At 39.6% G+C, this 27,636-nt stretch overlaps 1 protein-coding gene and 1 pseudogene across 1 annotated transcript; both read right to left on the minus strand.

Annotated features, from left to right (window-relative positions):
- Positions 1 to 3,892: 3,892 nt before the first annotated feature.
- Positions 3,893 to 27,636, minus strand: LOC117539845 (annotated as a pseudogene).
- pctp (phosphatidylcholine transfer protein) lies at positions 18,060 to 23,591 on the minus strand. Its single transcript, XM_034206190.1, has 6 exons — positions 23,384 to 23,591; positions 22,328 to 22,445; positions 21,235 to 21,314; positions 20,915 to 21,086; positions 20,243 to 20,310; positions 18,060 to 18,939 (listed from the first exon to the last, which is right to left on the minus strand). The coding sequence occupies exons 1-6, from the start codon at positions 23,510 to 23,512 to the stop codon at positions 18,865 to 18,867; spliced, it is 642 nt and encodes a 213-aa protein (XP_034062081.1). The 5' UTR covers positions 23,513 to 23,591; the 3' UTR covers positions 18,060 to 18,864.

A 27,636-nucleotide genomic window follows, 5' to 3' on the forward strand; every position in this document is an offset into this window, starting at 1 on the left:
AGGTAAAGAGTTCAGATTATAAACTAACACGTATAATCACTGCCGTATTTTCTTTGAGGAGATGATCAACATCCTGTCACTACAAAGAGGGACTGATCCCCCACAAACTAGTCCTGATTAAAAGCAATCCACTAAAGCACAAATAACTTATTCAACATCACTTACTTGTTTTCACCTCACAGTATTTCCATGTTTTTACCTTACATCTTTTGGAAACTTTTCTTCTGGTTATATTTCAGTAAAACATTGATTTTTATTTCCAAATGCCTTCCTGGTACTAATACAAAGATATCTCTAGCATCTACATCAATTCATCTTCACTCATTCTCTGATCAGATCATGTATTCATATTAACCAAGGCAAAGTTGTTGCAAGCTTTTCTGTGTTAAGACATCATTTTGGAAAATGTTGGAATCTTTTGACGAAAAAAAAACAAGCTTTGTAGAAATCATCCATTTTTTTCCGCAAGGTAAGGTACGGAAATTGCTAATATTTTCTATCAACAAAAACCAGGCATGTATTTGGCACCAATATGAAACTAAATGTAAAATGATACTTAGCCCTAGGTATGTTTCTTGATAATAATTGACTAGTGTGAGAGCCAAAAAGGGTATCGTATAAATTGAATAGACTTAAAAAATATATACATGTTGAGATTAAGGGGCCGGTTTTGATCTACACCATGCAACGGTGAACATGGTGATGTTATTACTCTTTAAAAAAAAGTGGGCCTCAACAAAAGTCTCCATCCAAAGTCCATTTAAATGTTCTTTAAACAAGCTGATATTTTAGATCAACTCATTCCATATATCTTGTGAAGATTGGTATTCCAAGGTCAAGCGTTTTCCTCTCACAATATTTGTACAGTTTAGCCTGCTATAGTGATTGCATACACATCTTTATTGTGCAGTGTGTGTGTGTGTGTGTGTGTGTGTGTGTGTGTGTGTGTGTGTGTGTGTGCGCATGTGTGTGTGTATGCCACTGACAGTTTAGAGCCGCAGAGCTAAAACAAACTACAACATGTGGAATCATCTCACGTAAGAACCCGTGGCACCAGACTCATCCAGACAAGCCTGAATGGCGAGCTCTGTGAGAATCCGGTCTGCAGCTCGAATTCCTTTCAGTATTTGTGAGACGGCTTAATAACTGTAGAATTAAACTAATTACAAACACAAAGTTAACTCTCAGGCTCGGGAGACCCTGAGAGTTTGGATGCCGGCCTATCTTCTGCCTCCCAAAGCATGCAAACAAAATAACCAGATTAAATGGAGGTAGATTGAATAATTTATGTACACGAGTGTTATTATGTTAACTCGGTTGTGCTTGTGGATGCAGGTTGCGCTACATTACAGAGCCAAAGTGAAATCAATCAAAACAAAATGCGGGGATGCTGCTTTGGCACTAACGCCAAGTGTGCAGTGCAGTCGATTAAGATGCATTTCTCCAGGAGAAAGTGAAAGAGCTTCTGTTGCCATGGCTGCTGCTGCCATCAAACACTTCTGACTCCTGCCGGTATGTGTGGATTCCAGGGCAAAGCCGTAATGAGCAGAGACATTAATGATACTGCAAGATTTGCTCCCACTACAGCCCGGATTACTGCAGTTTACTAGCTTTGTATATACTTTTTCAAGCGTAAGTCAAGAAAAAATACAGATCAGACAAAGAGTCAATCAGAGCATTACTGGAAAGCAGGGAGAGGATGTGCAGTCATGACGTCTCATAACACCCGTTGTGTTCAGAGATCAGGTCAGGTTAGGTCTTCCAACAGGTTAAAAAAAACTAAGGTTCACCCTCAGGTTGACATTTTGCTTTTTATGGATAAAGCACTGCATTGTGCGCATTCAGGAGGCAAACCATAAAAAAGGGACGTTTCTAGCAGCAGCCCATGAATTATATCCATTACCATGGGTTTGATAGTGTGGAATGAACAACAGAAGAATGATAATAACTGTAATATTGTCACAGCCATTGTGTGTCCTCCCCCGACTCCCACTTTGTTTGTGAAAGGCGACGGTATGAGGGTGACTGGCCTTTGATTCTGGGAATCAGTAAATCAGTCTGCAGGCTACAATGAGACATCTCATTTGAGGTATTTGTGTATTTTGGGTTTATTGGTCCCAAAATGCCCCCCATCCATCTCTGACCAACACTTTTTTTTTTACTAGGGAATACACTGTTGAGAAGTTTATAGAAGAGCACTTAAGTTCACAGACGGGTTTACTGCTGGCTCCGTGCGCTCGGTGTGAAATAACAAACATTTCTCTTTAAACTGTTTTACTGCTCAATAGAAAGTGTGGGGTTACTGAAACCCACATAGCAGCGAAGACACACCGATCCATATCTATATTTCATCAAAAGAAAACTCTTCCTCCCTTGGTGTCGCTACATACTGCAGCACAATGCCATTATTAGTTAATTTGATCATTATCAAACCACAAAGTGCTACCTAAGGCATTTAAAGAAAATTAGGTACAAAAATGATTAGTATGTCAAAACATTTAGTCATAAATATTTAGAGCTTCTAATTGCAGTCAAAAAATATTTATAATTACGGGCTATGGGGATAAACATTTGGTGTTAAGAGTTGTCATGTCAAGGACTCAGATCATTGGTGGTTATTGGGGACCATTGAACAAATGCCAGAATAAAATGTTTTAGAATACAATTTATAAGGGATTAACATTTTAACATAACCTAGCAAAGAGTCCGGTGTTATCTTCATCGACACAGGCTTTTGTGGGGGGGATTATGTGCCTTTACACATGGGGGACTTTTTTTTCTTTAAACCCAGAATATTAGTGGGGAAAGGGCAACAAATAATTTTCTGTATTTTTTTTTTAGCTTTTACACTGCCAAAAAAGGCATCAACCAATCACGTCATTCGGAATACACATATTAAACATGAGGTATACAACAAACAAGGAGGCTATTTCGTCCCAAATATGACAGCACTCAGACAGACAGCAGATCTACTCCTTCTGTTGCTATTTTTCACAATAAAAAGCCCTAGAGATATAACATTGTAATGACGTTTATTGGTCACACTCCTGGTGAGAAAAGGCTTTGAGAAATGGAAAAATCATCACGGAAAGAATGCCACAGACATGATGGGAAGCTTGGAGAAGATCCAGTTTGTTTAGTCAATGTACACACAACAACTCCTCAAAAAGTGTCTTCAATCAACACATGGACATATTAAAAGTGTCACTACTATAGCCAAAGCTGCAGCAGATCCATGTTGAAAATGACAAATACATCGACACTAGTGATGATTTGGTCAAACATACCCAGTTTCTGCTAATTTGCCAATGATGACTGAATATTAAACTGAACATAAAAGGAAGTTTGATTATCAGATTACAGTTTAAAGCCATTATGTAGACCAGGGGTCGGCAACAGGCGAACCGCGGTCCGGATCCGGACCCAGACGCCGACCTATACGGAACCGGAGCTAAAATCAATACATTAATAGGGGATTTTTCGGCGCCTCCCGCTTTTTTAACGCTGATTTGGGTGACTTGTGTAATTCGTGGAGAACCGAAGAGTTTTCGTCAGTCTGACTGACGGACAACTTCTCACTTCAAAAAATAAGAAGAAATCTAGACCGCAAAAATAATTAAACAAGCGAGTACCTGTTTTTCCTGGCCAAGGACAGGTTCCTTGAACACAACATTACATTACATTACATTGCATTTAGCTGACGCTTTTATCCAAAGCGAAAGTACATTCGACCAGGAAGACACAACCTTGAAGAAAACAGAATCATATAAGTACATCAGGTTTCATAGAGCCAAACATTTCAAGTGCTACTCAACTGGCTTTAGGTAAGCCAGTCCTTTATTAGTATAAAAGTGCTTCGTTAATAGTTCTAACGCTCGAAGTGGAGTCGAAAGAGATGAGTTTTCAGTTTGCGCCGGAAGATGTGCAAGCTATCTGCCGTCCTGATGTGAATGGGGAGCTCATTCCACCATCTTGGAGCCAGGACAGCAAACCCACGTGTTTTCGCCGATGGGAACTTGGGTCCCCCCTCGCAGCGAGGGCGCAACGAGTCGTTTGGCTGATGCAGAGCGTAGTGCACGCGCTGGGGTGTACGGTTTAACCATGTCCTGGATGTAGGAAGGGCCAGATCCATTCGCAGCATGGTAAGCAAGTACCAGTGTCTTGAAGTGGATTCTAGCAGTTACCGGAAGCCAGTGAAGGGAGCGGAGGAGCGGAGTGGTGTGGGAGAATTTAGGAAGGTTGAAGACCAGACGAGCCGCTGCATTCTGGATGAGCTGCAGAGGTCGGATGGCACATGCAGGTAGACCAGCCAGGAGGGAGTTGCAGTAGTCTAGGCGTGAGATGACGAGAGCCTGGACCAGAACCTGAGTCGCTTTCTGTGTCAGCTGGGGACGTATCTTCCTGATGTTGTAAAGCGTGTATCTGCAGCAACGGGTTGTAGCAGCGATGTTTGCAGTGAAGGACAGGTTGTTATCTAGGGTCACACCCAGATTCCTTGCAGTCTGAGTCGGGGAAACAATTGAGGTGCCGATGTTGATTGTTAGGTCAAGAGTGGGACAATCTTTTCCCGGGAGGAAGAGCAGCTCAGTCTTGTCAAGGTTGAGCTTGAGGTGGTGAGCAGACATCCACTGAGAGATGTCAGCTAGACAAGCAGAGATGCGTGCAACGACCTGGGTCACGTTACGCAACACGAGCGTAACGTGTCTTCACGTGGTATATGTCTCGTCTGAAAGGAGTGCTGACAGAGAGCACCGGAACGCCGCTCCAGCCCTTAAAATATTGCAATACCCATAAGGAGCCGTACATATGCCGCAGTGTTTGCGTGGCTGTGTCTTTAGTTGTAAGCACAGTGGCGATCTGTTGTTATTAGCATCTGGTTAGCTAGCTATGCTAACGAACTTTTCTACAACTAGGTGGAAGAGAGCTCTCTCCTGAGAGGCTCAAATAACCTCAGCTCAGTGAGGTTAAGGCACACCTTGATATGATCAATATAGTTATTAATGAGACTAAATGAAAAACAGGTATAAAATACTATATGACAGTAACAAAAAAGTTGTTAAAAATAACAAGAATAGAGTTTAAAATGAGAGTGATTTTTAAAATATCCAAAAAGAAAAATATGCTTACAGTTCTGTTTCATATGGGTGTTGAGAGATGTATCCATAGATTTCTTAATGTTGCTCTCAAAGTGTACCAGATTGATGCTTTTAACTTCAATATTTAAAAAAAAAATCTTCCCGGGGTAGCATCCCCCCGGACCCCCCTAGGGGAGGTTAGGTCCCCCCCACTTAAATCATGTTCACATGGATAGGAGTCTAAATACATTTGCACACATCTTGTGTCCATATCTTTCTGTTTTGGTGGTCATGCCACACCGTGCACGTGCATGCGTGAGTCATGGTGAGATATCTGGATTAAGAGGTTGCTTTTTCTTTGCACAGCATGAAAGAAAGGTGAAATGAATGGGCTGTGATTTTAGTTTTTTGAAGCAGAGGTTGAGTTCAATAATTCGGAGGATGTTGTAAAAATTGAAAGGAAAAAGGTTCCCCACCCCTGCTGTAAATAATAATAAAAACCCTTGATTTATAACTTAACATCTCTGTCTCCTATTGATCTGAGTATATTATAAAGAATAGCAGTTCATTGAAGCATTATAGCACAGGCCTTTGTCAGATGGTATATTACGCTGTTTTTTTTCTGCTTCGAATAGTTCTCTCTTTTTTCACCTACCTGTGTTTGCATCACTGTAACCAATGAGCACCTGCATGTGTATGAGAATGGCCTTGACACCATTTCAGCCCAGATTTACAAACTCCTGGCAGGACAAGCTCCAGCTCAATTCTCGCACGGAATTTAAAAAAAGCGAGTGAGGGACTGCAATATAAGAGGGAAAGAAAGAGAAACTTTAAAACTGTTAAATTGTTATGATGTGTAAAGACTGATATTGTTCTATAATCGTCTGAAACTGTTAAGTCATGATGTGAAACGGTTAACAAAGAAAAAGGGACACTCAAGCTGCTGCTACACTTTATTTTATTTATCTAAAATTAAGCATTTTTAAGATGCACATATTTTCAAAAGCTATTTTATTTATTTTATTTGTAAATGCAGCCCGAGAGGAACATTACACATAGCCACAGTATTTACTGTATATCTGTATAGTTCAATGTTAATTGACAATAAATATTGTTGTTTTTGAATTGTACTTTCTTTATTTGATTGGCAGTCAGTTGTTGATTACATGCAGACGTTGATAAAGCTACAGCTACTTCAATATATATCACACTAATTCATGAAGCAAGTTAGACATTTTGATGTTCCGGACCTTTGCATGGGGAGATTTTCTCTAACTGGACCTCGTTGAATTTGAGTTGAAGACCCCTGATGTAGACTCTGACCTCCTTCGGTTTCCCAAGTGGTAAAAAAGAAAAGAGCTGATTTAACCCCGCTTTTTCTCATTTTAACACAAACAAAAATAATGTTAAGTTTTATTAATGCTTTGACAGCTTCAGTACAGGAAGTGTGCTCCACAGTTAAAACCACCTACTAAACCTCTCATGATAATCGGTTTGCGATTATCATGAGACTTCTTTGCAACACGACAAGTCACAGGTCAAAAGTGTGTTTCGTTTTTCAAAGAGAAAAACGTCACATTGTTTTACTGCAGGTCGAACATTTCTTTACTGTTTCTTGAGGGGTATTAGTGTGATTTAGTCTAATCCAAATAATCACTGAAGGCAAAGCAGCACTCCAAGAAAAGCACTTAGGTGGTGCCAGCGCAAATCATGCTATTTATCATTCCTTGGTAAACATGTCTCTGCATTACATGCATTTCTAACCAACACCCTAATTTTCTGGATGCTTCACACCTTATTCCATTTCAATAAGACATTTAGAATATAAGCACGTACTTTGGTTGTATGAGCATGGTTCAGCAAAAGAAAAGAAAAATCATTTGCTTGAAAGGTAATGGCATAATTAGAGGTGTGGGATCCTGGCGAAGAATCAACCCAGGAGCCAATTAGCAATCACACTAAATCAAACAGTGTAGCAAGAGATCATGGAGAAAACATCCTGATATTCTCAAGACAGTGCTGGGTGTTTAAACAAAGTGTACGACACGTTGTGCTGCGTGTTCCACTTCTTGGAAACTGTGCATGCCGCACTTTTTAACTGTCCGTTGATGACAACGAGCGGAAAACTGAGAAAGCTGAGAGAGAAAGCACAGATCCCTCCTCTGCGTATCCCGCTTCACCTCCTTTACGCACAGCCATTCATGCTGCTTTGTTTCAAGCTGCTTGGCTGACTGCAGGTCTGGCCTGCTGATTACAGTGATAGACATGGAGGAATCTGGCGCTGGCTGCCAGAAACCACAGAAGAAAAAGGAGAGGACCGGTAAGGAGAGGTAAACACAACTAGTCCCTCCTTGGTATGCAGGGCTTATGTTGGCCCGGAGAGGAGCTGCGACTCAGAGGAGGTGCCAGTCTGTGGTATGCTCAGTAGAAAACACAATTATTTTTAATGAACGCAAAAAAAACACCAAAGAAAACAAATAGCAGCGATTAACCGTGCAGTCTGAGCAGCCTATGAGCATTTCTGTTATGCAATCAAACCCATACTAGCACAGACAAGCAGCAGAGTTTAGCCTTTTAAATTAAGTAATGTATTCATTGTACATGAACTGTAAAAAGGTGAATTTCCTAATTGTCCTAATCTGCCTTCCACTGTATTTTGAAAACTACTAACAGGAATTGATGCACTGTTGCACTGATGCACTACAAACTTTACAGGATAGACGTTTGTGGATGACTAAGTCATTATAGGTACCATTTAAGAGTGCTTCATGTCTCCAAATTGCCTTTCGCAGCTTTTAGCTCCATTGTTACATATTTTTTTCTTGTAATCTGTTAGTCCACCATACGTCCGTACTAAACCAGCTACAATTAAACATTTTGTTTTTTTCACATTCCCATTAATACGGTAATTTTCACTAAGAACTGAGCTTTCTAAAAATAACCTTAAACTTCTGCCTCGTTTTTTAGAGTGTAGTAGATGATGAAAACAGAGCTTTTGGAAAACAAGGACGTAAACCTGGTCAGTGATTCACAAAATTACAAACACCCAAGTTTTTTGTTTTGCCTTTTTAGATGTGTTTTTTTTCTTAAAGATCATACAAAAATGATCCCATCACTGGTTAAACATTTATGAGTTTAAATCAGTATCAACTGCTTGTTAAAGAGGACATATTATGCTCATTTACATGTTCATATTTGTATTTTGTGCCTCTACTGTGACATGTCTCCGTGCTTTATGTCCTTCCCCTTTGCCTTTTTAGTACAATGTGTTGGGAGCGCTAGCCAATAAAAGCTTGAGTCTGACATAGTGATATCAGGGGGGGGGGGTGGTGGTTGGTGACCACCACTTAAGTCAGTGGTCACCAACCAGTCGATCGTAATCGACCGTGTGGTGCGGGTAGATTGCGCACCGTTAAAAAAAAGTAACAAAAGAAAGAAAAGTAAAAAACATAATAATAATGTTTTTAGATGTAAACCTATCATCCACCTGCCCGTTAGCAGGTGCCACTTGATTGACGTATCTTTGAGACATTCCCTGTCGCTCCCGGAAATAATAGACTGACTGAAAGTGATGCTGCATATTTTTGAACTCACTGCACTTGTAGATACCAACTACAACAAAATGAACATATTTCACCGTGATTTAATTGTAATACATGTTTGAAAATGATGCCGAAGTAACTACATACTGATACCGGTTAGTAAAAACCATGGATTAATGCTGTGACAAGTGTGCAGACAAGACGGCAGGCGAAAAACCTTTTGAAATACGTGTTTTCTGAATGGAGATCTGATCGATCAGGCTAAGCTAACTGTAGCTGCTCCGTCCACACTCACAACAACATGTTACAGACACAGATACAACAGCGACAGTACAGCTAACAGCTAACGGATGCTGTTTTGGTTTTCTGGTTCAACGTCAGTGACGGCAGGTTGAGATCCTCACCACTGATTGGCTACCGCGCGAACGCACCAAATGATTTGATGTCATTCAGATGCAATTAGCCTACATAAAAGGCCTCAGATTCCTTTTCACTCAATACTGAAATAGTAGATCTCGCCTTTCACTAAGGCCTGCTTTAAGTGTTTGTACACAGCATTCAAAGGTTCATTAGAGTTTGACTGGGTAAAATGCACAGTAAAGGTGATCACACAACACGAAGAATTAGAATCAGCAGTCTGTCAAACTGCTTATCACAAGTTAGCGCTGATGCACAGTTTTGTTGTTTACCATCCACAAGAGAACGACGAAAAGTGATCCTGTTGTTTCAAAGGAGATCGAGATTAAACAAAAAACACATGTAAAATATGTATAAGTATCTTTAGTCTGCCATTCATATTCCGTGAGTGGCTGAAACAATACTTCCAAAAGAGAGGCCTTTCATTAACCAGGTACAACACACTGGCCCTGTGAAAAGTTCTTCCAAGAAATACGATGGAAAAATAGCTTCCAAGATAGAGATACACTTTAGATCCCAGATGTTTGTTTTCCAATTGACCTTTGAAACCTTTATTGAGATCTTAAAACATTAAGATGGTCATTACAGAGGTGTAAATGACAGCTGTTGGTTACTATTTCAAAAAGGAGAAATACAATAGAAAGAAGTGCAAGTTGTTAAATAAACAGCATTACTCAATAGATGATATCCAAACTACTTCACCTAAGACTTCTTTTATAGAAAACCACTCATCTGACTAACCACCAAAGCTTTGTACAGTTTGATGATTTATTATTCACTGAGGTTGAATTACCTCCTAATGTTCCGTGTTTGATTTACTCCACTGATTTACTAGAGAGAAATACAGCTGTGCTGCAGATACTAATACTGACGTCTATCTGAAGACTGCATTGAGAACTGCATTATGCAACGTGTGTAGCCTGAAGATTAATGATAGGAAGACATTAGGACATTATCAACTTTTTTTCCTCTTGGTTAAAATAACTTTCATTAAATGACATGCAAGTAGACCGGCTGACTGTATCAATGTTCTTTTTCTTTTTCTGGATTCAGCGGTAGGACTGGAGGTTGAATGTTTTATAGTGAAAATAAAAGAAACACTGAACCGAGCCAAAAAATATCTCCAATGAAACTTAAGTTTTCTTATTACAATACAGTTCAGTTGTTTTTATATGGTCAAAAACACTAAAGAAGAGTGGGAGGCACTAACCACTACTGTTAGAGTACACAAAGATACCCATGACAAGGAATGCATAACTTATATCATATTTAGAACAGAACAAAAACTTAAGACTATTTTTATTTAGTTTTTCTATAAATATTAATGCATTTAGCATGTCTGTTTTGTTCAAAAATAATGTTGTATCAGTACCAAAACTCATTATACTAGAACTTCCAAAATCAATACACAGCACTGTGGTAGTTTTCTATTGATGAACGGAAAGCAAAAAGCAACAACATTCTGAGAGCTACTGCTAAGTCGTAGAAAGTGCCATTAGATGCACACAGAACGGTCTCTTGAGTTTTAGATCAACATAATGATAAACACCTTCCACCCTCAGTGGTATATGTTGGCGCAGGGGGGCAAAAGCTACACAAATGTCACACTTTAAGGCAAGTTACAGCCAGTACGTTGGCTGTGTTATATTTTTCAGTGCTCCTGGCCCCCCTCCAAACATTGGCTTTGCAGATATTGCAAACAGCCGTAGAACTTGTTGGCGTAGAAAGCGTGAAATACCTCCAAACAGCTGACATGTTTGTTGTAAGCTCCCTCAGCTCTGGGCTTTGCACGAGGATAAGGAGTAGCCAGCCTGGGAAATCCGTGGGATAGAACATTTGGCTGTAAAAGCCCAATTTTGGGTGCGTCTGGTATGATGTAGAAAAACATATAAGCTTTGTTTTCTAGGTTGCATAACTGCAGGACGGTCCATTACATCATATTGTATTTTTTAAACATAGGAATTTTGTATTAGATTGCATAATTGGTCAAAGGTTTCTTATGAGTCGAGTGCAAGCATTGATTTGAAGCAGACGCTAGTGTGTATGTAAACTGACAAATGTGCCTTTAGATGGGTACACATTGACAGTATAACCCTGGCTTAACCCTCCTAATGTCTTTGTTTCCCCCCCCCCTTACTTTGGTGTTCGCGTTCAAATTTAACTGGTCCTGTTTTAACTGCTATTACATTAACACAAAAACCATTAATCATCACCAAATTTCATTTAACACCCTTTCAAACTGTACATACTGTATCAGACTACTGGTACTGGTATACATGAAAAACTGCAGTAAATATACAAAGAATAGACACTGAACATGTATTGCGTGTGGCAGGTGTGATCCATGTGGGGGGATGGGCACATAAGTATAAAATTGCTCTGTGTGTGTGTGTGTGTGTGTGTGTGTGTGTGTGTGTGTGTGTGTGTGTGTGTGTGTGTGTGTGTGTGTGTGTGTGTGTGACCGGGAACACCATGGTGTTACAAAGTTGACTAAATCATCCAAACTTCAATGAAAGTGGTGTTCAGCGATTGCATATGTTCAAATGTCTTCTGTGAAGGATATCATGAAGCCTTAATGCAATCGAGTGTAAAACAAAAAAGTTATGATTGATGAAAGTAGTAAATCGGTCAGATTTGACCCGAAGACAACAGGAGGGTTAATGGGAAGAATTGACAATACAAATATCTCTAATTTGTAATAGGTGAACTTATGAGAAATGTGCCTTATGTAAACTGACGGACTTACACTATGACACTTGTGGTTAAGAAGAAAAAATGTCAGCCATTAGTGACCATTAGCCATCAGAGGAAATAACTTTCATTCTCTGATGGAGGAGAGAAGAAAATAAATTCAAGCACTGAAATTGGTTCCCTCCAATTTTCCTTCTCTATAAAATGGGCTCACGTTGAGCTTTCATGTGAATCTTCATGCATAATGGAGCAGAGGGCCTACCACCAAAATAGAGCTCATTTGCACAGAGTGTGTGGAAGAAAAAGGAGAAGAAAACACATAAAAGCCCATTCAGGGTCAAAGATTCCCTTGAGTACACCAATATCTCTAATAGCAATCTATTACAAATCACTTTGAAAAACCACGTTGAAAAATAGACTTCCAAGCGGGGCCATTACTTTGTTACCTCTGGCAGACAGAGAGGCACCTGGGAAATCTGAGCTGACGTTTAAGGGGGGCAGCAGTCCAGCAGAAAACGATATCACTTTCTTAAGCTAATTAGCCCTGTATATTACCAATCAAAAGAACCTCACTCTGAAACACAACGGCTAGCCAAGAAATATATTTGTCTTCCATTTGTGGAAGACTGGCAGTGGAAAAACTCCAGGGTTGAATATTATTCACCCAAGACATTCCAGGGGATAAAATGTTGCATTCAAGCGGGATTCAAGCGTCTGATTCCTGTCACTGCTACCACTGTTATTCCCAAACAGACGGATGAGAGCTTTGTTGAAACTTGATCTCATTATTTCAGATCGAATCAGTTAGTTCAAAACTGGATTCAAGCTATGACAAAGGCACTGGAGTCTGATAGATAAGGACTGAGGACAGTGACATTTTACTATTATTCATTACATTATTCTGAAATTAAAGCTTTACATATTTTTGAAATAATACTACAAAAAGGAGCCAACTCTGATAATAATTGATTTGTTCAAATGTATTTCATCAGATTTGAACTTTAGTTGATATGTCGATACATGCTGAAAGAGTCACAGCAGTCTTAGAATTGGTTTGCCATCTTGCTTATACTACTTAAATGTAACAAGTATTGCAGTATTACTGAAGGCACTGAGGTGTAGAATGATATTACTTTATATGAAAGGAAAATAGCATTTTCTATTTGACTTCCCATACTTTCCATGTCTTTATTCATATCATCTAATATAGAGAAGTTATTTTATTTAAGTAAATACTCTAATTTTGAACAGTATATTTGAAGATATGTTTGAAGATAGAGTGTTTCCCCTCTTGATTAAGGCTGTATCCAACGTTATTATGCATTTATTTTATTTTTTTGATGACTATATTGCCTTCAGATTTATTTGTGTTGTACTTTATGTATGCACGCCACGTTACCGAACAAACTAATGTAAATTAAGGCATTGAGTGATTCACCGGAGAGTTTAGGGTTATAGTCTTTCCTTCATAAAGTGTAATGTGATGGTCTTAGTAAATAATAAGCAAGATTTTGACCAGTCAATGACAACTTCCACCAGCAGAGGGCGTAAAAACATCAAAAATCTGTCTGAGCTGTCAGCTGGTTACAGTTTGGAGCTGATGCATCCTTGAATTGGTCTGCTTTGTGTAAAACAGATACATATTTAATGCAAAATCAATTTGACAAAATAAAAACAAATGTATCTCTTTCTAGTCCGAAATTGTATTTGCATCATATACTTTACTAGGGTGTTTGTTAAACATTATACACCTGATTCACCTCACGTGTTGTATAAGCAGTTTTATAAAACACATGCTGACTATACCATAAAATTAAAACTATGAGGCCACACATTACAAAAAAGAAGAAATCGTAAAGGATGTTTTCCCAATGTAACATGTTCAATTTCATATGTGGCATAGTCTTCATTATCACCATTTGTTTCTCCATCTCTGACTTGATCAAATTCATCTTTAAAGTGAGGACGTCATTTCACTGAACAAACTAAAGAGAAAACCGTAAATGAACTTCAAATGTTTGAACATCTCAGTGTTTGTTTGGTGGGAGGACCTTGGATAGTCTTAGAAACCTATTTCAAGTTCAATTCAGCATGCTGGTGCACTTTAAGAGGAATATCAAAAGTTACATATAAAGAGCCTTCAACATTTGTAACCTTTCAGCATTAAGATGTATAAATAAAGACTAAACTGATAAAAGTTGTCGAGTAGCGAACTTGCATTATTCAAAATAGATAAGAAATAATGTCGAAAATGTATATTCCCTTTGAGAAACTGTCAGTTATGCCAGACGTTGTCACAAGCTGACCTTTTATCCGGTATAAACTATTCTTTCAAATACAACTTTCCAATTGTCTCACATTGTTCTCATCATTAACTCTATATTTTAAGGATCATTTAGTTGCCAAATATGTCGGAATCTTAAAAGAACCACAAGCTGAGCATACGTTAGCAGCAAATAAAACAAAAGTCACAACCTACTGTACCTGCAACATTATTTGAAACCTAAAACAATGGTTAATGTGGGGAAAACTTCTGTGTAGCAATGCAGGAGGAGTCACCGACTCAAAGGAGACACGGGGAGAGCTGGAGCTTTGATGTCAAACACTGGTGGTTTATTAGGAGCTTCGGCCGGAGAGTTCACAAAACAAGTCAAAGAGCCAGAGGTTCTGAGTTCACGGTAGAGTTGCCACGTCAATTCTGAAGAACTCCACCCCAGACCCATGTATTTAGCTAGTTCACAGAGAATAATCAACATTGTGCATAACAAGACAGAATCATAACACCTCTATCAGCTGACGCCAACAGGCAGGAACAGGGAGACAAAACACTGAGAGCACAGCAGCCAAGGCTACAGGTGCGTGTGCTCAGTCAGGACAGTTTGAACTGATACACTGGGTCAAAGTTATGGGCCTTGGGAAATATTTCCCCAACAGTTAACACCATTAACTTCGATGAAGGCCAGGAGCTGTCTCTCTTTTTAAATGTCCTTTAATAGTGCTAGGACTCTCTTAGGGTGCATTCACACCTAATAGTCCGCTCTCTGGTGCGCACCAGACCACAGTTTGTTACATTGTTTCATTTTTCAGAAGGTTCGGTTTGCGTTCACACGGGCAAAACTCAAACGGACTATAAACTTTAAACACAAGTCATGTGCACGGAAATGCTGTTCAACCATTGGTCAGACATTAAGGGGGTAAAAACAGAAATCCCGGCAATTTCTACCGGAGCCTCCGCCATGGAGCATCGGCACTTTCGGCAGGTTATTATCATGCTGCTGTTAATCTGCAGATCAACAGACACTAGCGGCCCGCGCATATGATTATATAATCAGACAACGTCCATTAAAAAACATTATAGCACATATAATGAGACGTTCTGCAGCGTTTCACCGACGACAGGTGTTCTTACTTGTATGTAGTTGACGGAGAATTTTTACTTTACACAACACTGTTAAACACTTCATTCTGCTTCACTCTTTAACTAAACAACCGCGGATGTCTTGAAAGACTCTTTCGCTAAAGATTTTTGAAGATATCCGCGTTCTTGTGACACGTAAATACTACGCTTCCTATGTTTTGGTGCGGACTGCGTTCACACCAGCAATGAACCGCTCCAGAGTTCACTAGCAAGCGTTCCGAGACCACCTATTTTAGCGGACCAGAGTCCGGTTGTTTAGTTCACTTAAGAGGTCTCGGACTGTGTTCACACCGACCCAAATGAACCGCACCAAGCGGATAAACGCACCAGGGTTCGATTCAACCGGACTATACAAGGCAGGTGTGAACGCACCCTTAAACCACAACAAATGCTTATCTGGATATAACCACATGAATAGAGTCAAAGCAAAGACTCATCTCCATTATATTATGCCAGACAAACAGTATGGAGGGAAATAAAATACAACAGTCCACCAACATCTTGAAAACGACCCCGGCAACATGACCTCATAGGAAACAAAGGGCATCTTCTTCCCTCAGGAAACATCTGGGCCAACACTTCATTTCCACAACTGATCAAAAGAGACAAAAAAAAACAGGGCGTGTCACCGCATGATTTGACTTTTAAGTCTGTGGTGGAGAGTAATCAGGAGGATAATAGGGGCAACAAGGAAATGACCCTGTAATTCATTGTTTCCACTGAGCACTCCTGTGAGGCAGCAAGAAGTGCAGGACCTATACTGTGTATATCATACCTAGTATAACAAATAATCTACCTCTAACAGATATGATGCAGTGTCATAACATAATATGATCAAAACTTTACTTTATAGAAACACTGAACTTCAATGTAAGTTGTCTTTCTCAATCTGAAGTGCTTTATCAAACCAAAACACTAAACAATATCTGTTCAAATGTGAGGATTTGCAGCTTTTCTCCATTTAATATGGCTGGAAATTGAATTTCTTTGGATTTTTGACAGTTAGAGACGTCACCTTGGTCCTGGGGGAAAGTGATCATTCTGACATGTAAAAGACCAAACACTTACAACTCATCAGATTTATTGACAAAAACAAAATGGTGGACGAAGTATTCAGATCTCTAAACAAAAGACAACTAAACAAAATGCTTGAAAGATTTGACAATTACAAAATAATGTATACATTATTTGGCCAAATGTATATTGTATTTGGAAGCTTTCTCCACACATTTGGTCTAGTGGTTGATTTTCATAGTTTGGGTTTTCAAGTCTTACAGCAGCAGCTCATTGAGAACCATGGTTTTGGAAAAATACATAATATTACCTCAAATTGCTATAGTATTATATGTTCAGTTTATAGTCATAACTTTGTTTTTTAGATTATAGTTGCAACCAGGGAAACTATGAGAAGTGTCTCATAAATACTCGTTACCTTGGAAACAGTATTCAGTGTAGTTTAACAACATTTTGGTTGTCAGGAATTTATCTTAATAAACAGGCATAAACTGGAGCTAAACTAACACCCCAGAAGCTAACATATAAAGTAATATTTCCTAAAACGCTATAAATTGATTCATTCATTTCATTCCTGTTCACACTCAAAAGTGATCAGTTTAACAACATAGCAAGTAAAACTTTTTTTTTGTAATTATCTAAACAATTGTTGTGCTATTTAGAAAGCTAAATCAAGCTAGCTCTGTTTGCATCTGTCAGATTCAAAGTGTATTGGAAAGCTTTCTGGCTATCATTAGCAGGCTCTGAATATTTGTCATCTTGACCTCAGCTGCCTTTCTGCCTCAGGTATAGCCTTCTCCTGTATTGACTAGACAGAGGGTTTTTGGAACTATTTTCTGTCACAACCAGCAACAAAAATACAGAGTAGCCACTAGTCAGTTAGCTAGCTAAGAGTGGGCAGGTATAGCTAGCAGGCTAACGTTTAGGTTTAAAGTTAAACAGCTAGAAAATAAACAATTCTCATCACAAACTAATTATCAAAAGAGTATACAACCCACATTTTTACTGTAAGCATTATTCCATGAACATATTGTCAGTTAACATAATACAGGCAACATTTGGTTCTTACCTGCAGCAGCACCTCCACCTGGTCAGGATATGTGTACCGTGAAAGGCTCGCGCACGCTAAGGGGCTGTCTCTAAATGTGCCTGCACGCGAATGCAAAAAAGTAAATACAGTAATGCAATACGTTTGTTTTAAATATTATGTATTTCTCTTAAATGTGAGAAAGCGCTAGAGAAAGTAGAAAAAGTTATTAATTATTTTCAGTATGATGAATGAAGGAAAATAATCCATAGATGTATTATTTGTTCTCGAGTGTCAAATGTAACTGTCCATATACTCAGTTAGCGTGATTTTTGTTTCTGCAGTTCATATTATAAAGGGACAATTTTGAATGCAATTGAACACTATACATATTGTTCGAACTTAATTGAACCAAAGTCATTCACTTGCTAAGAAAAATAAGGCTTTAAACATTTCCAATCAATACTCAGTTATTATAATGTCCACCCCATTTATATCAATGAAGGCTCAAAACACAAACACCAGCCTGTATAACAAATACACCTCAAAAGCACCACAAACCACATCTTACAACATTTTTGTGAAAATAACATCAGCATTATACTGTTTCACACACTAAATCAGACCGACTTTATGCAGGTATAATTTGTTGCAGGTCTGTTGTATTATAGTGAATTAGTTTCAGTAAGTAACTAATAAACTGGCAACTGGGTGTATAAACGGTATTCAAAATGTCAATGGCAAACACTATATTGGTGATTAGTGTTGCTAAGGAGAACATAATGTGCTAAGGTTACCATTTACTTGTAAAGCATCATTGTGTGGTAGTGGATGTAAGATAATGGAATGCTTCAGAAAAACAATAGACAGTTAACTACATTTAAAATGAAAGTTTATTTATTTCAATCACATCAATATTACACAGTAATAGGCCTTAATTGTGTAGATTAAACCATATTCACCTCAACTGTAGCACTGAGGTACAGCCTGAGTATTATCTCAGATAGTGTACCTTCGATCATTTGCGCCCAAAATCAGCATAGAGTATCACAAAATAATTTTTGCATAACAAATAAATACATGAAAATGAATCACAAGAAGCCCATCGAGTGGCATTCCTCGAAAAGTACAGATTTGTAACTTTCACTACATTATAACTGATGAATGAATTACAGCCAAATGAAATTGTCAGGGGCAAGATTGCAGTGTGACTTAATCATACAGTACAAAGAATCACATTATATTGCACATGTAGAGTTAAGAATCTAAAAATAGGTTAAAGTTAAAATGTCCTATGCAAGAAGCTGCAACCAAAGATTCAGTTTGTCCTGTGCATGGTTGGAAACTCTTTTCCAATAAAGGTAGCTAGCACTAGCTCAAAAAGTTGCTAAAAGTCACCACATGGAGCTTACAAACAGTGATTGCACAGAAAAGATAATACAGTATTGATCAATACAGTACAATGACACATAATTGATTTCCCAGCAGCCTAATGAGTGTGGCCGATCATGCCTGAGTCAAGAGCACGCTACAACAACAAGTAGTAGCCCACATCATGCCAAATTCACCCCATACGGAAACATCACATTTGATCATACAGCATCAGAATACCTCCCAAGACTGAAACAAGAAAAATAAAATGGAGTCCTTGTGCATGAGCCATTGTGCCGTCAGTTGCATTCATTTCTTCGCGCAGAATTTGCTGTAGTTGCTACAGGCCTTCTGCATGTCTGTTAAGAAACCTGGAACCCCAGTCTGTTAAAGACAAACAGAAAAAGAGCATCTTTCAGGGAGTATTATGAACAGATGTGCAGAGAAGACACACCCAGGTGGGGCAACAAAGAGAGGAGCTTGTTGACATCATCCTGGAACACATCTGCTAACAATAATGATGGAAAACCATAAAGCAGGCCGAGGGACGGAGCTCTCAGAGGCCTGGGAGAGAACCCTTTAAACACCCTCTTTAAAGTAGATCCACGACGAATGTGTTCAACATACAGTAGTGACGTATTGCTTGAATGAAATGGTTTCTTCAAACTTACATATGTCAGAGAAAGTATAAATTACATTTATTAAGATGCTTAAAATAAAGTTTCCCTGTCACTTTTAGGCTTTTCCATGTCATGGCTTTTATTGTTAGCAATGTTGTCCTCTTACTCTGAACAACAACAGCAGCAGCATTAAATGCTGTATATTTGTATGATGAGATATTCTTTGGTTGGAACAAATGTGAAATTCCACTCATAGAAGCAAACAATCACCCTAAGGTCCGTTACACACCAGAAAAGAAAATACTTACATCTGGCTAGATGCATAGAAACTCTTATTTTGGTGGAAAAGGGGTATTAGACATCAACATTTATAAATATTTCACTATTTTGTGGCCTTCTGGTGTGTCGAAAATGGTCTCAAGAGTGGATTAATCTAGAAATGGCTGAAATCAAACATTTTATTTCCAGTTTTTTCAGCTAGGTGTGTTGGCTGGCAGTAGAAACATATAATATGTAAATGACAACAGATGAGTCGCAAGTTTGGCTGAATAATTAAAGAGTAAAGTTGGCCATGGAAAACAGGATGGTACAATTGTTTTTCCCCAGTGTTGTGGATATTATCACATGTGACATATTATAAAACAAAGTTAGATGTTTTATTTTTTCCAAATTTGTGTACAGCGAACAGATCTAAGGAAGCAATATCTCCATAGGCAACCATTCAAATCCGCTTCTTTGCAAAAAAATATCTCCAAACAAATCTAGTGTACATAAAGTAAACTCACATCTTCTTAAAGCTTAATTGTTTATTTACTTCCAAAACTTGAAAATGTAAACAACTTACAGACTGAAATGCTCCAACCAGTCATGCTAAATTACCCTTTACTAACCCCAATGAGGAAATTATTTGCATGTAATCCATTTCAGTTCAGTTCAGCGAGGCCAAAGCCCCTAAAGCTACTTATTACATACATACAGGTTTATAGCTTCTCCTTATTTTATTCTTGCATTGTTTGTATTCATTTCAGGAATATTAAATTAAGTAAAAGAAACATGTGTGCACTGACCTTCGCTGCCCAGTTCACCAGCCAGGTGGGAATCATGCCACCAGGGTTGTCAAAGTAATTCATGAAAACTGAAGAAAAAAAAATATTTTCATTTGACAGTTTTGACATCTACCATTAATTAATCAACTGTTTTTTTCATTGAAAGATCTGACAATATCACGTTTTTTTTTAGTGAAAAGCAAATACATTTCACAAGAGCTTTTCCTCCCAAATACTTAGATACTTCTTTTAAAAGTTAATAGGGTTAGGTTTTGTTTTTTTGCATACATTTTCCCTATTAGTATTTAGATTTATATCAAACATGTTTTCATTGATATCACAATATGAACTTCAGACATATTGCCCAAGCTTATCTACAAATATTCAATTAATAATTAACTAATCTGAAAATGCCAGACACCTTTTTGCAGCATAAATGGCTTGAACAAGTGATTAGTAAAGAAATGTCCGTCAAACTAATAGTATACACGTTTTAACTGTACAAAACACATACACTGTTGCTGCGACATCTGTCTTTTGTTTTCAAATCCATTAAGTTGCAGCTCTGACAAATTACACAATGAACACAATGACGTCACGGACAGACAAGGAAGTTGTAGTACGACCGTCTGGCCACTACCAAAGTTTGTTTCAATGCCCTGCGCACTTCCTGGTTACTTGTTACTTGGGTACCTTTGGTTCCACAGCCTCCGTCGCTCTCCAATGCCACGCTCTGCTTGTAGTCTTTGACCCGCAGCACACCGCTCTTTTCGGCACATGGCGTCTCTGGAGCACTTCTGGCCAGGATCACCCAGATCTTCCTGCCATCCACATCCAGGTCTCTGCTCTCCCTCATGTACACATACTGAGGGTTCAGCTGTTAGGGAAGACTTTTTGGGGAAATATGCTCTCCATTACAGTATGATTTCAACTATATAAACTATACTTGATGCTTAAAAAGGGAAAACCTTTAGTGTTCAGACCAGTTTTGTTTGTTTAGACCAGAAGGATACATCTCTGTTTGACATAGGAAATGGGTATTTTACTTCCCAGTAGATTGCATTTTGTCCACCGAAGTCCTTCTCAAAGAGCTCTGAATACAAAAACAAGAAGATCAATTACTCAAAATGGCTGTTAAAGATGAATTAAATATGTTTACGCTGCTTCAATCTCTGAGGTTACTCTGTAATGTGTTGTTTTTCATCTCTTTTGGTAAGGAAAGGAATTGGTAAGGACATTTAGATTTTTTTCTTTGGGTTAGGGATAATCTGCCCATGACCAAATTATGGAAATAGAAATGAACAATTAAAAGCACACAGTAGGATACATGTGATTCAGTACAGTACATTTGTACACCTACTAGATTATAAATACAATGGGGAGAACCCCATGTTGAGACTTCAAATGATCTAAGCCATCACACGTTATACAGTAGTTCTTGACTATTTAATGTAGGAATTACAAGTTACAAGAACATTTTACTGCAGAAATTAACATTACAAAAATACATATTACCTCCTGCACAATATTGTTTACAAACATGTAAATATGAGCCACAGTTTCCCCTTTATAGTCATTTTGTGCATTGTTGAAACATGGTTATTTGTGCATAGTTGGCTAACAATTGTGTGCAACTGACTGCTGGTCGACTTTATTATAGGAGGGGGAGACACCATAGCAAATACAAGAAGACTCTGCTACAACCATAGACAACAAACTACCCCAAAATACCATTTTAGAAGAATAACCTACTTTAACTTCTTATAATATCACGTTGGACAAAAATGTCTTACTGTTTCTAACAGACTAGGGAGATACAAAAGGACAACAACATGTTACCTGCAGGTTACTGTAGAGTTGCATGGAGACAAGGATAACAGATTAAGCATGTTATTTCACTGTATAAACCATATACAGAACACTCGCTCTAAGAAGACAGATGGTTAAAGACTGACAACAGAAGCTAACGTGTGTTACAGGCTAACAATAATGTGTGAATGTCAGTAATGTACTGAGGAATACAACCAATTATTATGAGGGAAAGTTGATTTGGATGGAAAGGAGAATGACAGTGAGAACCTCACTTTATTTTTGTTTTTTTATTACCTTTCACATATGTATCCCAATGTTTCCGATACGTCAAGTCCATGTAGACCTCTGCACACAGCTCTGCATTGCAGTTGTTGAGCACACCAAATACTTTGTACTCATAAAGTCCAGTTTCCTGAAAACAGCACATTAAATGTCTCTCTTCCAAATGTTTGCTACACGCCACAACCACAGTATGTGACCAATCCCATAACCAAACAACTCTCATTAGAGTGGTGTGTGCATTACACCCTGTCACCCAAAGTGTGTTGGATTGATCCAAAAGCATGGAAACCGTTCTGAAGACACACCTTTCACAATGAAAATTGTACTAAACCTGACAAACTGCATTTCTAGGCACATATTTTGCGCCTGAACGTGTGTCAACATGAAGGGAAATATAATTTGTGTTGTGTTCCCTTGGCAGAGAACAGCACATTAAGGGTGTAATCCAAATAATTGCAAAAGATTATCTGGATTATCTCCAATGAAACTACAAAAAGTTTAAATTACTTTTGTTTTTCAGACTGAAATGTATGTGTGTGTAGGCCCTATTGGAGTCAATGAGGTATAGTTCAAACACAGTGAGTGAATGACGATAACTTGGGTAGCTGCAGTTTAACATTTAAAATGTGACTTTTTTTTAAAAAATCATTCAAAAGCTGCTGCCTTGATGGGCCAGATGTATACCGAATTTACGGGTGGATCTTTATAATTTACATATGCATTAAATCAGGTTTGACAATATGTGTATACGTGTCCAAAGAAGGCAACTTTAAATTGCCACATTTGTAAATTGAGTTTGGTTAGACCGGTCCAACAGCTCTCAATTCAATTCCCGGATAGTTCTCATGTTGGCCGCTAGGAAATCACTGCAGCTGTTTTCTTTTTACCAATGTTGTCATCAAATGTATCGCTCTAAAGATAACAATCTTATCAATTTTGGATAGACAGGAAGTCGGTGATGATACCGATAATACACAAGGAAAGCCGATACGGAGTCATTCATTTAGTCACGAGCAACCCTCTTCCTGTTGTAAAAGCAGCAGTTGTATTTTAAATTCTTATAAATACCTTATCGTGGAGCCGGTAGATTTTGACTCCCATGGTCTCGGTGAAGAGTTCCCATCCTCCCTCCAGCTGCGGCTCATCCAACTCCTTCCACGCGCTCTGAAACTCCTCATCTTTAAACTGCAGCGACATGACGGCTCGCGCTCGATCCGCTGACAACAGACACCTTACCTGTCTGTCACACAAGCGAGAGCACCACTTCCGGCTATGGCTTTCAAAATAAAAGAGCTCGCAGTTAATAAATGTGTCAAACTGGAATAACTTGAACTACAGCAACACTTCCATTGGTAGAAATGTAATTTGGGAAGCAAGTATTTACAACTATAAACAAACAAATATAGCATATTGATCATGTAGAAACAAATATATGACAAAATGACACATGCCAAAAAGATATGCCACTCAATGTATATTTAAAACAATTAAATAGTTGTTTAATTACATGTAGCTCACTTCTTCCCAACACAGGATTTTAATCATTGTTACATACTGTATGTATTTTACATTACATTTAGCTGACGCTTTATCCTCCAGCTCCCGGCTCCCGCGGCTATATTATGCACGAGTCAACAGCAGACTCACCCACAGTTTCCACCGGGGCCGTCTGCGCCGCGCTGCGCCGTGTTACGACTGCGCCGCATCGGTCGTAACCCCCAAAACACACCAGGAGCGTCTGCGTCGTGTTACGGCCGCGCCGCGGCGGTCGTAAGGATCGCGGCCACTCTAGTCAATGGGTGCTATTACACCACACGCGCCGTGTTACGGCTCAGACGCGTCCCAGAAGCGGCTCGGCGCAGCGCTTCTCTAAAATTAGGATGAATCCTATTTTTGCCGCGGCGCAGCCGTAAGGTAAAGTCGGGCAGGCAGCCCCCCCCTCGCAGGAAGTGGAAAGTTGAGCATCCGGGCCAGGCCCATCCCCCACATATACTGATTTAGCAGACCCCACAACACCTCCACTCCCATAACCGGCTCCTTCTCCTCCCCCCATCCCCCCGTAGTCTTTCAAGTAGGAGAATACATGCCAGCGTTCTCCTACGGTTTACAGGCACTGTAAATGATATATATATATAGAATAATTATGATGATGAATGCATATTTTTTTACCACTAAAATACAGCAACACATCTTTGATTCATGTCGTTTATAACTGGAATATTACAATTATTATTAACTGTGTCTGTAGTCTACAACACAACAAAATAGGAAATAACAACAATAAACACGATTTAAACAGACACAAACATAAACCATTTAACTACGTATAGCCTACTTACTTGTAGAAGTACAAATGTCCAGGAAATATTCCAAAATCAACAACAACTACAAGGCTGCACACACGACGCTCCGCTTCCGCAACGTTTTGAAACGCGTCTGGTGTGTGTTGTCGCAGGAGGAGGTCGCAGCGTGGCGCAGCCGCAACGTAACGCGGCGCAGACGCTCCTGGTGTGTTTTGGGGGTAAGGATTGCGGCCACTTTAGTCAATGGGTGCTATTCCACCACAGGCGCCGTGTTACGGCTCAGACGCGTCCCAGAAGCGGCTCGGCGCAGCGCTTCTCTAAAATTAGGATGAATCCTATTTTTGCCGCGGCACAGCCGTAACATAAGGTCGGGCAGGCAGCCCCCCCCTCGCAGGAAGTGGAAAGGTGAGAATCCGGGCCAGGCCCATCCCCCACATATACTAATTTAGCAGACCCCCCTCCTTCATCACAACACCTCCACTACGATACGCACAATGGACGACGAGGTTTTCATCATGGAAGTGGAAAAACACACTATTTTATATGATGTAACCAATGCTTACTACAAGGACAACATCAGAAAGGACAAGGCCTGGTTTTTAGTCGCTGCAGTTTGTGGAGTGGAAGGTAACAACTACATATTAATGTTTTAAAGTTAATTAATACTTGTAGGTACCGTACAGAGCCATTCAATAAACACAATTTAAACAGACACAAAAATAAAACATTTAACTACGTAGCCTACTTACTTTCTTGTAGAAGTACAAATGTCCAGGATGCCCGAATCAATAACAAAACTGTGAGCCTGCACGCACGACGCTACGCTTCTGAAACGCTTCTGGGACGCGTCCGGTGGGTTATGGCGCTAGAGGAGGTCGGACCAAAACCGCGGCGCAGCCGTGACGCGGCACAGCGCGGCGCAGCGCAGACGGACCCAGTGGAAACTGGGGGTTATGGCACATTTCCACTGCAGCGGGGTAGCCCCGTTTAAACGTCCCTAAGCGTCCTCGCTCAGGCCTCGGGCTGCCTCGCTGGCCGTCCGAGGCCGTGGCGCATTTCCATTACAGTTTAGGACCTGGGGTAGCAACGCAGTGTAGGCGAGGCATCTGTGCAGAGACATCCTGGAAAACTTTCACATTTTGAGTTGTCCCGTCGAGCTCCTGCTGGATTTTATCATCCCCAATGAGATGTAGGAACGTCGTCACCTCCTCGGTTGACCACGGTGTGCTTTTCTTTGACGTTGCCATTTTTGTAGCTCCTCCGTTTACAAAAATGCTGTGTATAAAAATGCTGCAAGCTTGCTTCTAGATATGCGACGCTAGGGATGATCTCGCGCGGGATCTTGTGACGATTCTCTCTGACCAATCAGCAGTCGAGAGTGTTGACATCACTAGTTCAGCCCTGGCCCTGGCCTGATAGAACCACGATTTTATGGGGCCGGAAAAAGTGGGGAAAAGTACCCGCTAGCCGGTGTTACGCTATATGGAAAGGCCACCAAAAACTGGCCTGGCCGCTTGAGGACGATTAAGGACGCTTAAACGGGGCTACCCGCTGCAGTGGAAATGCGCCATTAGAAATGTGCAAATCCTGACTCACTGTGCAAAACCGTGCAAAACACAGCACACTCGTGCGGACTCAGAGCCGTAACCGTATAGCAGCAGATCCAGAGATCCAGCAGACTCGTCGTCATGCAGGAGTCAACAGCAACAGGACCCTTTTATTTGTGATCAACGTGTTTTATTAAAGCAAAAGACACGACTTTACACACATTTAACACATACAAACACCAGTATTGCAATGATTACGCAGTCCATGAGAAAATAGGGGGGGGGCATATGATTAGATCTACATACACACTGTTTTCATGACCCAAATATGTATATATGTTCATTTTAATTAATTTCTTATTTTTCATAGTTATTTTATCATGGGTAGAGATATATGCTTGATTTTTTTGTGTGAGCATTTTACAAAAATAAGTGTTTTGCATTATATGTATATAGTTATTTTAATATGTTCCTTTACTAAAGCAAATGTTTGCACAATTGTGTTTTAATTTAATAATAATAATTGTATAATTAAGACATTTTATATATTCTAACTGTTTTGCAATTTTCTATAATTTGTCATTGTTTGTTTCTTTTTGTGTGCTTTGTTCAAAATAAACATTTTGCCAAGTAAGATCCTTATTGGAAATGCAGCTATTACACGCAGGAGACTGTTGCACAACATGACAATTTTGTTAGAAGTCTACACTGAAATGTCATTTAGAGCCGGGAACATAATGGACTTGGATCCGTGGATCCAGGACAATGACAGTAGACCAGTAGCCTACGAGTTAGTCAGCGGAACTTCACAGACTCAGATTCGCAAATCCTGACTCACTGTGCAAAACACAGCAGACTCGTGCGGACTCAGAGCCGTAACCGTATAGCAGCAGATCCAGAGATCCAGCAGACTCGTCGTCATGCACGAGTCAACAGCAGACTCGGATTCGCCAAATCGCAAAATAACCCTTTTTTTTGTGATCAAATTTTTTTATTAAAGCAAAAGACACTGTGTAGCGGAGGTTAATATAACGTCAGTTTAATATGCTCGTGAAATGCAACAAGTTTTCGGTTTCACCGATAGGATTTCTACGGTCTTGGTGATGCTGACTCATATGACTCAAATGACTCGTATGATCCGGATCTCTTCAATGACTGACTCACAAGACCCTGAGTCCGTAAAAGGATCCGGATTTGCCATCTCTAGAGCGTAGCAGTATGAAAAACCATGTGGGCTAATGACCGATCCGAGCAAGTTTGTGTACAAGGAGAAGAGGAAGGGACCAAGAACAGAGCCCTGAGGGACCCCTGTAGTTAATTGACAAGGGTTGGACTCGGACCCTCTCCATATTACCCTATAGGTACGGTCGTTGAGGTATGAGGTGAGGAGGGAAAGTGCAGTGCCTGAAACTCCAAATTATTGGAGAGTGTGAAGGAGGATCTGATGATTCACCGTGTCGAATGCAGCAGA

This window comes from Gymnodraco acuticeps, unplaced genomic scaffold (assembly GCF_902827175.1).
Source record: "Gymnodraco acuticeps unplaced genomic scaffold, fGymAcu1.1, whole genome shotgun sequence".
Taxonomy (NCBI): Eukaryota; Metazoa; Chordata; class Actinopteri; order Perciformes; family Bathydraconidae; genus Gymnodraco; species Gymnodraco acuticeps.

Coding starts and splice junctions, on each gene's coding strand:
- pctp (XM_034206190.1), bottom strand. CDS start 23,512: ATGTCGCTGCAGTTTAAAGATGAGGAGTTTCAGAGCGCGTGGAAGGAG. Junction 21,315..22,327: donor TTGGGATACATATGTGAAAG/GTAATAAAAAAA, acceptor TTTTGTATTCAG/AGCTCTTTGAGAAGGACTTC. Junction 18,940..20,242: donor TGGTGAACTGGGCAGCGAAG/GTCAGTGCACAC, acceptor TGTCTTTAACAG/ACTGGGGTTCCAGGTTTCTT.